The following is a 16,383-nucleotide window of genomic DNA, read 5'->3' on the forward strand; positions in this document are numbered from 1 at the left end:
AATTTTTTACTGTACATAGTACAATTATTTTTTAATTACATTTAAATAATTTACACTTAATCACATTACTTTCATTTTAAATAAATTTATTTTTTTATAATTTTAAAGAATTTTGATACATTAGAGACAAAAGGTATAATTTATATTTTATTGTATATATATTATTTTTTTATACAAACATTTTATGATAACTAAAAATCTTTAAGAGTAAAATTATAAAAAAAATTAATTTATTTAAAATAAAAGTAATATGATTAAGTGTAATTTACTTAGATGTGATTAAAAAATAATTGAATATTATATATAGTAAAAAATTGATATTATTGAAGGATAAAATTAAAATTTATTTCTATGTATCATTTTTGTCCTTAACGTTTTCGTCCTATTTGAGTCCGTAATGTTTCAAAATCATCTCAATTTTGTCCCACATTCAGTTCTGTTAACGATCTCTAACGGCAGGACAACATTAAGATAATTTTGAAACGTTAAGGACTTACATAGAACGATTGAAACATTAGGAACAACTTTAAAACTTACTACAAACATCGAAGACAAAAACGATACTTTACTCTATATAATATATAAAATAAAAATATGGGAAGAATGTACCTGTTGAGCAATGGAGAGGGGAAGCATGAAAGAAAGTCAAAGGGGACAACATTAGACACAAGTAGAAGAAAGGAACATAAAAATTAAAATAAAAATAAAAAAGAAAGGTAAAGTTGTCTGTGTTTGTGTTCTCTTCTGCCTTCATTCCATTTTATTCATACTCTCATATCATTCGTGTGTGTGTGTGTCTGTTTTGCTTTCCATGCTGCTTCTTCTTCACCATCTTTCTCTCTTCTTGCTTCTTTAAACAACACAACACCAACACCTACATCAATATCTGCATTAACACCCCACCCACATTCCAAGCTGCAACCTTTTTGTGATCATCATTTGAGAGAGAGAAATGGGGAATTCATTTGGGTGCTCAGCCTCTGGGGAGAGGCTGGTGTCGGCGGCAAGGGACGGCGATTTGGTTGAGGCCAAGATGCTTCTTGAATGCAACCCTTGTCTTGCTAAATACTCAACCTTTGGTGGCCTCAATTCCCCTCTTCATTTTGCAGCTTCCAAGGGCCATAACGAGGTTCATTTCATGAATCCAAATGTTTAATCTCATTCTCAATACCCTTTTTGTCTTTTTCTGCTTTTCATGCCTCAAAAAGTTTCTGCTTTTGTTCTTGGATTTGGGTTTCCATTAGATTGTGGCTTTGTTGCTTGAGAATGGAGCTGATGTGAATTCAAGGAACTATTGCGGCCAGGTAGAGTCTTTCATTTTTGCTATTCTCTTTTTCTCTTTTCATTTTAAATGGTAGGTTGATTCTGAGTTAGATTTAATCTCTGTTGTGGTAATTGGTTTTGATTTGAGGAAGTTGAATTGTATGGTTGATTACAATTGGTGCAAGTGTTGTTCTAGTTTCAATTTTGGGCATTGGAGATTCTGTTCTGTATTTGAAATTGCAAATTTGTAACTTTTTTGTTCCATCTTGGTCCAGCTTTGCAGTTTTAGGATATGATTCTATTCCTATATGGAGAACTTATAACTAGAGTTTGCATAGTTGTAAGTGACAGATTGGCAGATGGATCTGATAAAAATTCTAGAGATATCTGCATGACAATATGAGACATTGAAATTTTTTTTGTTAGATCTCACTTCTATTTTGTAGCATGTTTATGATGCACTTACTGAGAATATAGTTTACTAATTGATGTTTTGGACTCACTTTGATTTGTTATTTGAAGACGGCTTTGATGCAAGCTTGTAGATATGGTCATTGGGAAGTTGTTCAAACCCTTCTGCTCTTCAGATGCAATGTGAGTCTGACTATATTTCCCTCTCTTTCTCGGTCACTTGGTTATACCAGAACTGTTTTCCCCACTACTTAGCATTTAATTCTTCTGGAAACCATAGATCATAGGGATGGTTATTGAAAGTTGAAACTATTGAAAGTTGAAACTAAGTGCTGCTAAGTGGACATGAATTCCTGGCTTTTGAGTGAGAGAGCGAGTGTGTGGTTAAAGTTTCTATTCGAGCATAACTTGACTACAGTCAATTCAATAACAGGTTGTGAGATCAGATTATCTCAGTGGGAGGACTGCTCTTCACTTTGCAGCTGTGAATGGGCATGTAAGATGCATTAGACTCGTCATGGCTGACTTTGTTCCAAGTGCTCCGTATGAGGCTTTACATGCTCCCACGGATGCTGACATTGATGACGGATCAAATGTTAAAAGCAAACATGAACAAAGGTTTGCCTTTCCTTTTCATTATGTAATTCTAAAAGAAGTATCATTGTAATATCCTTATGTTAAAAACGCTCTTTGTAGTTTGTATGATGAATGGCTTTATGTTTTTCTATATGTTCATGCATATACATTTACATGATATTGAGATTTCATTTAGTTTTCATTGTGGTTAAGGATTTTTTTTCTTCAAAGTTTTTACTTCTGTATGTTATATTCTTGCTATTTATTGACTTTATTCCAGTGCAGCGCGCTGTCCAAGTTTGTAAACAAGGCGGCTGATGCCGGTATTACAGCCCTTCATATGGCTGCCTTAAATGGCTATTTCGATTGTGTACAACTGCTTCTTGATCTCAATGCAAATGTCTCAGCTGCGACATTTCACTATGGAACGGCAATGGATTTAATAGGTACATCTTTTACTCAATATGCTAAGGTGTACATGGTTATTTAATTCTCCCCACCAAAATCTGTAAACTGCTGATGTGCTTTGATATAGGAGCCGGAAGCACTCCATTGCATTATGCTGCTTGTGGGGGAAATTTGAAATGCTGTCAGGTAAGAATAGCTTCAACTTTGATCTGTAATATTCCATCTTCTCCTTTGAATCTAGCAAAAATGCTTTTATTCTTTCAGATCCTCCTTTCAGGAGGTGCAAGTCGGACAGCTTTGAATTGCAATGGGTAAGATATTCTAATTTGACTGTTTATTACTAAACTTTTGCATGTTCTACAATATATATGATACAAAGATGAATTTTTTCCACACAGATGGCTTCCACTCGATGTTGCGAGGATGTGGGGGCGTCACTGGCTTGAACCAATATTAGCACCCACTTCTGAAGCTACAATACCATCATTCCCTCCATCAAATTATTTGTCCTTGCCACTTATGAGTGTGCTCAACATAGCCAGGTATTTTCACAGTTAATCTATCTAGATTTAAAAATTGCAAACCGCAATGGGGAACGGTTTGGGAAATAGGCTGGTACTCTAGAACCATAATTACAAAAGAATATAGGAATATATGAAAGATGTTATAGGAATAAAACATATGGTTTCTGAACTCTTGATCCACCACTTTGGTACTTGAATTAAGAGTGGATTATACATTGCGAATGATTCATATATTGCCAAGGTTGGAGTGTAATGCAAGGATTGTACTTATTACATGATTTAAAAACAAGAAAAATCTTACAAGTTGTTTATTTATTTACTTTTTGTTCCTTTGATGTCCTTTTTTCTGATGTATTGAGCCAGAGCAGAGGTTAAATGTTTCTCTTAAGGTTTACTGCTGCTAGAAATGGAACTAATTATGAGTTGGAATAACTGCAGAGAGAGTGGATTGCAATCATCTCCTACCTCTTCCGACGAAATTGATTTTTGTGCCGTTTGCCTGGAGAGGCCATGTTCAGTGGCTGCAGAAGGTACTGGATTCTATTTAATGAACAATAAAGTTTATGATCACAAGTTGCTTTATGTTTGAGGCTGCTAGCAGATGGTTAACTGATCTTAGAACTTTTACATGCAGGATGTCGACATGAGCTGTGTGTTAAATGTGCACTCTATCTTTGCTCAACGAGCAATGTTTCGTCCGAAATGCTCGGCCCGCCGGGCTCCATCCCTTGCCCTCTATGTAGACGTGGAATTGTCTCTTTTGTCAAATTACCAGGTACACAAGCAAGAGAGACTAAAGTCAACGGATCGCTCGGCTTATGTACTCCATGCATGCTACATCCACGTGACATAAATAGGCCATCTTTCTTTCATACACCGGAGATTCGAAAGAATCGTGTTGCTTCTATTCCTTCAGAGATGCTTTGCCCTGTGACTTGTAGTCCATTTACATCAGTTGCACTTCCTCTATGTACCTGCAATGATGGTCCTTGTCCACCATTTGAGCCACGAGAAGTTGAAGCTCAAGATGAATCGCCTCGTCACTCACAAGTATCATCAACGGATCAGGATAAAATGGAAGGGCCAAGATTGGAGAAAACAACATGCTCAAGCATGTTTTGGGGTAGAAGAAGTTGCAGCAGGGAGCATCAATGCAATTCAGAGATCAACGCTTGATGTGACGCGACGGAACACGAGAAGGTGTACGTATGATCCTTGTTTTTTGGTGGATACAGTATACAATTTGTTGAAGAAAGAAAGCTTCTATGCAGATGTGTTTTCTGTGCACAGGTTTCATAATAGGTGATAAATAACTTTCTTGCATTGATTGCATTTCAACATCCCTCAAGCTATGTAGTTTCCATCAATGATATTTACCAGGGATTTCTCTAATATTCTGATTTAGATTGTTATTTTAATTGATTGCAATTTGATTTAAATTTTTCATTAGTGAAATGGTAGGGTGGAAATATGTATCAGATTAGAAGATTCTGTATATTATTATGAAACTTACAAGCCTTTACAAAGTAACATATTTGATCACCAGATACATTTGTAATTTTCCTTTTTAATTTGATTATTTGATTTTGTTCATAAGATTACTGTTAAGACCAGATAGTTTGTCTTAGTAATTAAGTAATTAACTATTACTTTTAGCATAAGCCAGCACAGCATTTGCTAAGGAAAAGTACAGCATTTGCTAAGGAAAAATGATTTGATGGCTATCTAAATATAATTATTTTCATCGTTATAGTTGGCCCTACAAATGTCATAAGAAGTCAGCGATGAACAGTTAATAATTTCTCTCTGATTGGATAAAAGAATTATTTGCTTTTTTCATATGGTCAGCAATCATATATCCGCATTCTAATCAAAAGAGAAAAATATTATAGGAAATTAATTCGGAGAACCTCGCCAGCGGTTCCTCCTCATCCTCAACTGCTCCGCGCAACCGCGACAACCGTGGGTTTAGTTTATTCAGGTGGTGGCTAACGTTATCTTCTTCATCATCACAGTGTACATTAATGATTGTCGGAAAAATTTGTTCCACGATTCATGTGTTGCAAGCTTTTCTAGTATGGCCTACTGTACCATTTAAACTATCACTTCTGACGTATTGATGTACTATTTAAATTATCACTTCTGACGTATTGACGTAAGTTATTTTTGTCCTTTATTAAGCTTTTGTATCCACCTTAGTTTTCAGCCCCTAGCTATAGCCTACCGTACCATTTAAACTATCACTTCTGACGTATTGACGTACCATTTAAATTATCACTTCTGATGTATTGACGTAAGTTATTTTTGTCCTTTATTAAGCTTTTGTATCCACCTTAGTTATGAATGGAATAAATACAGAGAAGCCGCTGCCAAGTACCAAATAATTGAGTAATCATATTCTAGGGTTATTTAATTGCAAAGCTTTCTAATTTCGACCCTAACAATTGAAATATATTATATTTAATATATTATTTTATAGTTAAAATTAATTTAAGAATAAATATTTTTTATTATTATTATTTTTTTCTTTTCCTTTGACTTTTACTACTAAATCATCTCAATGACCACACCTACAATCATTGCTTAAAAAAATAATAGAAAAAAATTTTTAAAAATAAATTTTTAAAAAATTAACCAAAAACATAAAATAAAATATTTGTAATAAAAATAAAATATTTTAAATGTTAAAAATAAAATTAAGTAAATGGTACAAATTTAAACAATCTTCACTCTAGTCACAAAAAAAATACTTTAATCTAAATATTATAGAGCTTGAAGATGGAGCTCTGCTTAACAATTCAAAATAAAAGTCATAAGCTATGCTAGCTATAAGATATAATGTTAACTAATAATACAATTTAATGTGATAAGTTAATAAGAAATTTTTCATGCAAATGGAATGTTTATTTTAAATGCAAATAACATGTTTATTCTCTATATAAATGGAATATTTGTTTTTCATGTAAATGAGATATTTATTTTTAATATGAAATGGCTCACTGTATTTGGGGTTGGTGACCGCGGAAGATGGCGATTTAGTGACGGCGGAAGATGGCAGACGCTTGGGAACTTTCTCGCCGACGAAGGAACTGTGTGCTGGAGTAGGTAATGTACGGTTGGTTGCGGTTAAAAGGGAGTTTTTGATTAGAAGGAGGTGTGATTAGGTCAAAGTGAAATTTGATAAAAATGTAGATTTAGGATAAAAATAAAATTAGATGATTAGTGAGTAAGTGAAATTTGATAAAAATGTAGATTTAGGATAAAAATAAAATTAGATGATTAGTGAGTTTGAAATACTATCTTTTGTTTATGTTATTTATATCTTTCATTGTTTACCTAACAAAATTAATCTTTAAATAACGTAGACATAAGACGTGCATGTGGTAGTAGCAACACTCGTATCATTGCACAACACGCATAAACTAGACAAGCCATATATATAAAGCTTTGTTATTATAGTGCGTGTTCTTTAACTTTCTATCACAAATCATAAAATTCTTAAAAGCAACAACATCTTCAATTTGGTCCTTAACTTCTCACAACAACCTAATAGGTAACATAGCACACCAAGTGAAGTAAAGTAAAGTACATCAAGAATATCCCTACTAGAATATCCCTACTAGAATATCTCCTATCTTCCAAAACCCACCAATCATTGTGCACTCCAAACAACAACAAAAAAAAAGAAAGAAAAATGTTTCAATTCATCAAACACCTATCCCCTTGCACCACCTTAATTAGATTGTTGTTGAGTCGAAATGGAAGGAATGAATCACCTTCTCCTAGCAGCAGTTTCTCTTTGAGCATTGAAGTAAACAGCAGCAACAGGTAGGCCAAGGCCATTTTCCTGAGAGAAGATTCTTGTGTTGAATTGTTCTCTCGAAGCCGGGGGACTCACTGTTTGTCTCCCTCTATGCTGCTTCAACAATATGAACACATATCTGTGTATTCCTATCACTGGCCTTGGATTCTCATACTCCACTATCTCTCTCCCTTTATAATTCATTCACATACATCAAAGTTAACAACATGTAATAAGATATGTGTATATACATTGTTACATTAATAAATATACGTGAAAATTCACATGTAATTATTTTCATGTAAAATTAATAATTAAAAGTTAATCAAATATGCTAAATTATCTAAAGATGCTTAAATATTGAATTTTCATAAAAACAATTATACGCGACTCTCATATCTAATTAAAGAAAAAGTCTTGCACAAGAATCAATCGTGACAAAATAGAAAGTTATTAGAGGAACTAACCAAAAGATGCATCAGTGGTGCCAGGAATATCTACAACCATCCTGGAAAATTGGATCCAGTTAAGTTCATTAGAGAGAATTATCAGTTTATCTAAAAGGAATAATAAATAACATATCAATGAATATGATTGTTTGTACAAACTACAAACCAGTGAAGATGTTCCCTCAAGTATGGATCACTAGGACTTGGAGCATCCGGGTCTGTCATAATCTACCAAACAAAATACCAAGTATCAACATGAAAATTAGAATAAGAATAGCAAGCTAAGTAATAATTAATTAATTGAATTACCAAGGTATAAGCATCCCTTAAGTCATGACCACCAATCTCAACTCTAGGCTTGGGCACAAGGGTTGAAGGCATAAGCTCATGACCATTAGCAACTTGCTTAGTGGAATAAATCACATTCATTCTCACACTTGGGTTGAATACATCAACCACATCTCCTATCACTCTTCCCACAGCAAGTGGTTCCATCATATTCCTAGACATTATTATTGAGAAACAAGAGAACCACAAATATAAATATAATGTGAATACCTTGGAAACCAAATCCTCAATGCATATATATAGCCACATAAAGCACAAAGAAAGATTCCATGGAGCAAAGATCTAAGGGCTTTTCTATTTAAGGAAAGGACATGTGTTTTTTAGGTATGTAATTTCTGTTCTTTCTTACACGCACGCTAGCTTAGCCAGAATGGTTCATGTTCATCTCCTACATATTTGTTTGTCTTAATTGATGAGTTATTATTAATTAATAATTTAATATGCTTCATTAACGGCAGAATCTAGAACATGTCTTTGGATTATTGGCTACAAGGGAATGAAGAATATATACAATTTTTCAATTCCCACTATTAATATATGATATCTTTCGCGAATTGGAATTCACCTTTTTTATAATAAGGTGCTGAGTTTCATGCACATGGTTTTCTCATATCAATGAAAAAGAAATCTTATCAAGTAGTACTATTGTCGTATTAGGACAAAGATCTATTTAATCCATCATAAACACATAAGAGACCAGATAATAGAGATCTAATTTGATTTTAAAACTAATAACACTTTATTTTAAAACCCCATTTCACCCTCTAATATAATTAGTAAATAACAAAATAGATAGATATCAATTCTTAACGGATAACTGATAAAAATTGTTACGTATGTCGATTCAATTAAATTTATGTATTTAAATAATTTTTCATGTAAAATTTTTATATTGATAATATATGAAAATTAAATTATACATATTAAGGTTTTAAAAAATTGTATTTATTTTGGTAATCTGAAATTTAAAAGAGAATTATTAAACGATACTATCAAGAACAAAATCTCCCCATAAAGCAAAAAATTATAATCTCCATTATTTTCTAACCCTATTGGCGGCCTAGACCCAAAGAGGCTTGAAAATAAAACACATGCATACAAATGATACAATTGATTTAGCACATAAGTCAAGTGTGACATTGCTCTAATAATACCATACACCTACCCTTCTTTGATGATCAATAACAATAATTTTAGTACATAAGCATAGTGATGATTAAATCTATGTTAATGATGAATAATTAAGCTATGCCTAGGGATTGAATCTCATATTTTTAATGAAAATGAAATCTAAAATGCTTCCAATAGATTGTACAATATATTTAGTTGATTGATAAGTCAAATGCATGCGTAGAAATTATGCCATATATATGTTCATATGTGACATGTCTAAGACATGGTTTTATTTAGGTTAAAAGTATTATCATACTACTTTCAATTGAAATAAAGACATATGTTATTTTTGTAGTACTTAATATAATAAAGTTTCAATGAGTAATAGTTTAAATTACATAATTTTTTCATATTCATCAAAAAAATTGCGGATTCATTTTGGGGGGAAAAAAGAAAAAGAATTATTTTTTCTTTGTTTTAACTCCAGCAAATTTTAAATTATAGTTGGAATAAATTTAATATGACAAGTTCGTAGAAAGATTATTTAAGTATGATTTTGGTCTCTAAGAATACTCCTGACTTAAAAACAAAAAAAAAAAGGAAAGAGGAAAGGATATCTAGTCCGCGGGGTTGGTTAAGGGAAGGGAAGGGAAGGTGGGGAAGGAAAGGGAAAAGGCCATCATCGCTACTCCTCACCGCCGTCGCTCCTGCTCCTCGCTATTTCTGCTCCTCCTCCTCGCCCTCTTCGTCTCGCCGCACCTTGACCTCGCAGCGCCGCAACTTGCGCCTTGACCTCGTCGTTTCTATTCCTCGCTGTTTCTGCTCCTCCTCCTTGCTCTCGCCATCGTTCTCGTCTCACCGCACCTTGACCTCGCAGCACTGCAACTTGCGCCCTAGGCTCGTCGCGACTCGTCCTCGTCTCACCGCGACGCATCTGGCCCGCATCCTCATCGTTGTCGAAAAGGTGGTGGTGGTGGTCGTGTTCTTCGCATCCTCCAACAGTGTGTCATGTGTGAAATTTGTAACAAGGGTTTTCAGAGGAATTTTTAGTAATTATATTTATAGATTTTTGGTTCTTGAAATTGAAGCTGAATTTGGGAATTTCTGATTATTGTAATTGCATCTGAGTTTTGTTAATGAAAGAGGAAGAATTTTAGTTCTGAGTTTTGTTAATGATTCTGAGTTTTGACGATGATGATGATAATGATTTTCTTGTTTTTCTGAGTTCTGAGTTTTGGGTTCTTGTTTTTCTGAGTTCTGAGTTTTGATGATGATGATAATCTTTTGAGTTATGAGTTTTGACGAAGATGATGATTTTTTGAATTCTGAATTTTTTTTGTTCTTCTTCTGCTTCTAGCTGCTTTTGTTATTGTTATTCTTTTAATTTCATTATCCATTGTTGTTCTTTGCTTTTGGTTATTGTTGTTTTATTGGTGTTGCTACTGCTTCAGCTTCAGTTTCTGGTTCAACTTTTGCTTCTGGTTGATTTTAAGAAAGAAGAGAAAAGGATATTTTCGTGCGTAAGACGATTTTAAAATTAAGTTAAATTTTAGGAACTGTTTTATAGATAAAAAAAAGTCCGAAACAAAAAAAAATTTAACTCTTATTTTAGAGACCAAAATCGTAGTTAACCTTTCTTAGAATATGAGAAAAAATATTGTTTAATTTAAGACGTTAATTAGAGAGGTTAATGAAACATTTTATTTTGGAATCCTCATTATTAGAGTTATAAGAACCCAATAATTGAAGGGAAAAAAGCCAAGTCTAATTCGCGATTTTTCTTCTATTGTTAAAGATATCAAATATGCACAGCTTTATTTCCTTAAGAAGAAATAGGAACTATTATGAGTCAACAATGAAAGTAAAAACTTTATATGGAAAACTCTGTTGTAAATTATTGAATAATAATAATGTATATATAGGAAATTCTTATTCTGTTCCCCACTTCAACAAAAACACTCAGAAGAACACGCAAACAAAGAATAATAACAAAATGAACAGAAAGAAAATTAAAATAAAATATAAAAAATCATCTATATATAGCCACTATCAATAGTTTGGAATACTTTGAACATTTTAGTTTCCTAGTAATATTTTCCTTTCATCTATCACATGAAATGAGGCCATCAATGTCTCATTATACAAAGGATCTCTTATTCTGCTACTCAAACTAGCATCAAGGCCAAACTATCTATAGCGCCAAGAGTATTTTATTTAGAAATTTTACTCATGTTAATTATTATAGAAAATCAGGTATTAATCCTAAAGCTAAGAAACATATATTAATAATGAGCACGATAATAATCTTTAAATTATATTTCAAGAGCCATGGTAATAAAATTAAAAGCAGATTTTAATTTTTTTTTTATGGTATTCTCTAATTAATAAGTCAAGAATTAATTTATTTTTTATCTGAATTTCATTTAAAAATCTATCAATAGCTAATGAATTATTGTATATATAAAACAGAATTTAAATTCCCAATATTTATTTGAACAGATGAATAAACTGATTACTGGATAAATTTAAGTTGATTAACATATCAACTTTAATTATCTTAATACTAATCGCATAAAATTTGTGGACAAAGTCAGGGACAGATCTACATGGAGGCTTGTGGGGACAAGTGTCCTCATTGAGTTTTATAAAAATTTTAAGTAGTATATAGTATTAAGAGCTTGTTTGGGTGAGCTTCTAAGAAAAGATCTTTTTTCGAGTTATCTTTTTTTAAAAGATCTTATAGAGAAGTAAAAGTAAGTTTATGTTTGGATATCTCATGTAAAAAGGTCTTTTTATCTATCAATTATGTTTGGGTATAACAATATAAAAGTACGTTTTTGTTTATTTATTACATGAAAAACATCTTTTTTTTTAAGAAAAAAGATCTTTTAAAAAAGATGTAAATTACAGCTTCTCAAAAAAGATTTTTTTTTTTATTTTACTAGTACTTTTACTTTTACTACTAGAAATTTACCAAACACGTTAAAAAATAAAAAAAATCTTTTTTCATTGAAAAAAGATCTTTTTTTAATAAAATAATGGCGCCCAAACATGCACTAAATTTTGATTGTCTCCACTATATAAATAATTTTGACCTTATTTTTCACAATTTAATGTTATTAAAAAATATTTAATTAAATTTAATTTTATAAATATATAAAATTTTATTTAACTATTTAATAAAAAAATAATTAAATAAATAATAATAAAAGAAAGAGAAGTTCCTAATCTTAATTATTCCCAAAATCAATTTTTTCTTAATTATTCCAAAATCAATTTTTTCTCTGCTATCTTTCTTTACTTTCTTCCAGTTTTCTATTTTTCTATTTTTTCTCTTTTATTTTTTAATTTTTTTTATTTAATTAATTTTATTTAATTAAAAGTTTATTTTATCCTTTTGTAATTTTTATTTTATTAAATTATATTACATTTGTTTTGTAATTATACTATTGTATAATAATTTTATTTTTTATTAATGGTTATTGTATGTACAATAAAATTTTATTAATATTTTTTTAATAATTAGTTTGCCAAGAGTCTTTTATATTCATATTATACTTTTAATTTTTTTTGTGAAATTATAAAAATGAGGGTAAATGATTTTTTTCCTAATATTTATGTTTTTTTATATTTTTAATTTTTAATTTTATTTATTTTTAATATTTTTTATTCATTTAATTTTGTTCTTAACATTCTTAATTTATATCAAAATTATTTCTATAAGTTTTCAACTTATTACTAATATTTTATATAAGTTAATGTTTAGGAATAATTTTGACACAAATAAAAAATATTAAGAACAAAATTAAATGTAACTAAACATTAAGTATAAAAGAACTGCAAATATCAAAAAAAAATACATTTTATCCTAAAATTATTATTTTTGTTATATATAATTTATCCCACCAACAAAATTTTTTGGATAGTCATAAACAAAGTGGAGTTCTTAGATTGAAATTGAACTGATTGGATATGGGTGGTAATGTTATAGTCGGCAAAGTGATAGCATGCATGGCAGCCTTTTTGTCGTTGGAGGTCTCTTCTCACTTGGCTTTATTGGCGCACTAAAAGAACGATCTTAATTTGATGTAAAAGATTTAAATTCGAATATTTATACGTGTTATATAGTTAATTCAACTAACAAATATTCATCAATTCGGTTAAATTAAAATAAACAAAAAAAATTAACAACTCTTTCTAAAATTCAAATTTTATTAATTAAACTAGAGCAAACAAAAAAAATTAACAACTCTTTCTAAAATTCAAATTTTATTAATTAAACTAGAGCAGCATAATGCGTATCAATATTTAAATTTTTGTGTTTACGCGACGAGAACAACTATATGTGTGTGTTTGGATTAGAATTAGCTAAACTAGAATTTGAATAAAAGTGATTTTGGATAGAAGTGAATTTGTGTCAATATGATTTATGTTTGGCAATTTTAAACTAAAAGTGATTTTGATAAAATGAAATTGTTTGGATAATATTAATTAAAATCACTTTTAGATAGATAATTAGTTAATTACTAAAAAAATATAATATTAAATTATTAAACTAATAAGTTAATCACTTTTAGTATATTGTTTTGGATTCTAATTTTTTATTAATTATATTTTTATTATTATTTATAATTAATTTTTTATTTAATTTATCATTTTCAATAGAAACAATAATACATATTATAACAAATAGAATAATAAACAATGAACAAGAATTATAATAATAAATATTCACAATGTCAAACAAAAAAATATTTTATAATTTTATTAGTACTCTCAGTATTCTTTTATTTAGTATTATTTTAGACTGTAAAATTTTATTACTTATGATTTCATTATTATGTATGATTAGTTTTTTATTTACTTTATTATTTTTAATAAAATCAATCATTCATATTATAATAGAATTAAAATAACAAATTTAATAAAAAAACCAAAATATAAAAAATACTAAAAATTCAAAAAAAAAATTAAAATATTTGAAATGACTTGAAACAAATATGAAAATTCTTTTGGAAAAAACCAATAATGATCATCAAAGTGAACTCACGTTGAAGTGAACGCAGAAGCAACACTTTTTCGCTTCTAATAAACGCGCTTTTAAGCTGCAAAATCACTTCTGCGTTTAAAGGAAAAAGATTGCCAAACATAAAAAATAGCGTTTAAAGAACTTCAATGCATTTTTATCCTTTGAAATAGGTTTTCCAAACACATCCTATAATTTTCAATAATTTTTCATAGTGTATGTATAATTGATTCTGAAAAGTGAATATAATGCATGGAATGGAATTGGCCTCTCCATACTTGACACGTAGTTTCACTTTTGTCTCCATAAAAAGGTGTATGTTGGAAATGCTATTCTTGTGTTAGCATGTAAGTCTAACATCTTATGTATGTTTAATACTTTAATTAGATACTTTCACTACAAAAATTGATGTAACACAACAATTTTGCTAAATTAAACATTGTATGGTAACATTATATGCATTTGTCTCATATTCTCGTTGACTGCATGCCTTGGTGTGGCAGTATATCAAATTGTCAATTCTCCCATCAATTATTGTCCGACGTACAAAAATAAAATAATTTATAATAATGTGTTAATTAGTATATTAATAACACTTAAAGAAACTCTATAAATTTTATGTGAATCTAATTTATAATAATAGTGAAAATATGGATAATTTGGTTTTATCTTTACATATTGTTCTTATCTGTAAAATAGGTACGGAACGTCTGTTGGACTATCTCTTCATAAGGTTGCACTACTTAGCTCGTTAATTCTGAGCTTTTTCTTTTAACTCGCAGAAGTATGGATAATGAAAGAAGAAAACGAAAAGAGTGTACCTGTAAAGACATTCTAATACTTAAATCAATATAAAATTTAAGTAAAAAAAATATGAAAAAGATATTTTTACCTTGTTTTTATAAGATCGATTTTCTATCAATAACGATTTTTTCTCAACGTCTGTCTTGGTGAGGATCAATAACGTATCCGATCATTATATTACTTTTTACTCGGCGGTTTTGATTCATAACATCGGTTTAGCCGAATTATTACTCATAAAGACAGTATTTATAATATATATTACCGAGTTATAATAATGAGGTGCGACGCATAATGCCAAATTTCATAAACCTAACGACCGTATCGCATATATATTGGATTTAATTTTTTAATTCTTTGATTTTTTTTTCTATGCCGCCTTATGCGTGCAAAAACAATAATTGTGATTTATGAAAGTCACTAGCCCATGGGTGTTATTATTATATTGTTACATTATATTTTGTAGAATAAAATATGTCCAATAATGTTGATTACAAATTTTTGTTTTAGCTAAAATTAATTTGTTTTTATTTTGATCTTTTAGACTGTGTTTATTTATAAAGATAGAACATTAAAATAAAAATATAAAAAAATAAAATTATATTTAATATAAGAGATATGAATAAAAATAATATATTCAATGATATTTAATTAATGTATTTTGTATAAAATAAACGCAGTCTTAACTTTTTTTTTTCTTAAATTCTATGCTTTATTCTCTCTAGTGAAAACATGTATTAATGCGAAATTATTATATTCTTTCCCATGTGGTAATGTTAATGGATGATGATCTCAGGGCTCAGCCTCTGTAGACTAGACATGTAAAATGTCCTTGTCAGCATCAGAAAGTTCCCGAAATTTATATGATAATATATATGAGAAAGAAAAATCAATAATGATGATAATTAAACAACTTCACTTAAACTTAAAAGAAATATAAAACTTAAAAAAAATTATTAGATAAATTAAAATTCAATTTTAATTTATTTATTAGTTAAAAATAACAATACAAGTTGATAAATATAAATACTCTTAGAAAATATATTAGTCGTAAAGTTTGACTATATTCAAAAATTAAAAGTTAATTATTTGGTTAAAAAAATTTAACTTAAGGTTATCAACTTATAACTAATAAATATGCAAGTTGATAATATTACAATTTATCGTATTTGTAATATAATTTTACTATCTATAAATTAATATAAATATATGAATTAATTTAATTTAACATGAAAAAATTGTAAGATTTTTTTATCTGTATTGTGTCTTTATATTAATTTTGTGTATTAGTAATTAGTCACTTTTTTATTAGAAAAGATTGATTTTATCTTTTTTATATTTTTTTTTTGTATTTGTGTTAATTGATGAATATTTATACTATTTGATTTGGTATTTTGGATATTAGAATTTAGTTTTAGATGGAATATCAGATATTACTATTTTATATCCGTATGTTAGAAATTTGATTTAGATAAAATGATTATTCGTTTAAAATATCTTTAAAAAGAATTTGGTTAAGGTAGATGGGATAGCATTATTAACTATTATTTTGTATCTCGTTAAGAAATCGATTAAAATAGAGTACTCTAATTTTATAACTTTATTATGTTTTTTTAGTAAAATATTTAATGTAATTTTGTACCTCCTTTCTCAGCCTTTGTT

General features: G+C 29.3%; 2 protein-coding genes across 2 annotated transcripts; one reads left to right on the forward strand and one right to left on the reverse strand.

Annotated features, from left to right (window-relative positions):
- The first annotated feature begins 733 nt into the window (after positions 1-733).
- On the forward strand, positions 734-4,778 carry LOC107491170 (E3 ubiquitin-protein ligase XBAT33). Its single transcript, XM_016111963.3, has 10 exons — positions 734-1,129; positions 1,245-1,304; positions 1,786-1,857; positions 2,108-2,292; positions 2,536-2,696; positions 2,786-2,844; positions 2,923-2,969; positions 3,057-3,200; positions 3,621-3,712; positions 3,817-4,778. The coding sequence occupies exons 1-10, from the start codon at positions 953-955 to the stop codon at positions 4,356-4,358; spliced, it is 1,539 nt and encodes a 512-aa protein (XP_015967449.1). The 5' UTR covers positions 734-952; the 3' UTR covers positions 4,359-4,778.
- Positions 4,779-6,697: 1,919 nt separating this feature from the next.
- Positions 6,698-8,110, reverse strand: LOC107491004 (CEN-like protein 1). The gene is made up of 4 exons (XM_016111791.3): positions 7,743-8,110; positions 7,600-7,661; positions 7,452-7,492; positions 6,698-7,175 (listed from the first exon to the last, which is right to left on the reverse strand). Exons 1-4 carry the CDS (start codon positions 8,028-8,030, stop codon positions 6,955-6,957), a joined length of 612 nt encoding a protein of 203 aa, XP_015967277.2. The 5' UTR covers positions 8,031-8,110; the 3' UTR covers positions 6,698-6,954.
- Between the last annotated feature and the right edge of the window lie 8,273 nt (positions 8,111-16,383).

Source organism: Arachis duranensis, chromosome 5 (genome assembly GCF_000817695.3).
Source record: "Arachis duranensis cultivar V14167 chromosome 5, aradu.V14167.gnm2.J7QH, whole genome shotgun sequence".
In the NCBI taxonomy this organism is placed as follows: Eukaryota; Viridiplantae; Streptophyta; class Magnoliopsida; order Fabales; family Fabaceae; genus Arachis; species Arachis duranensis.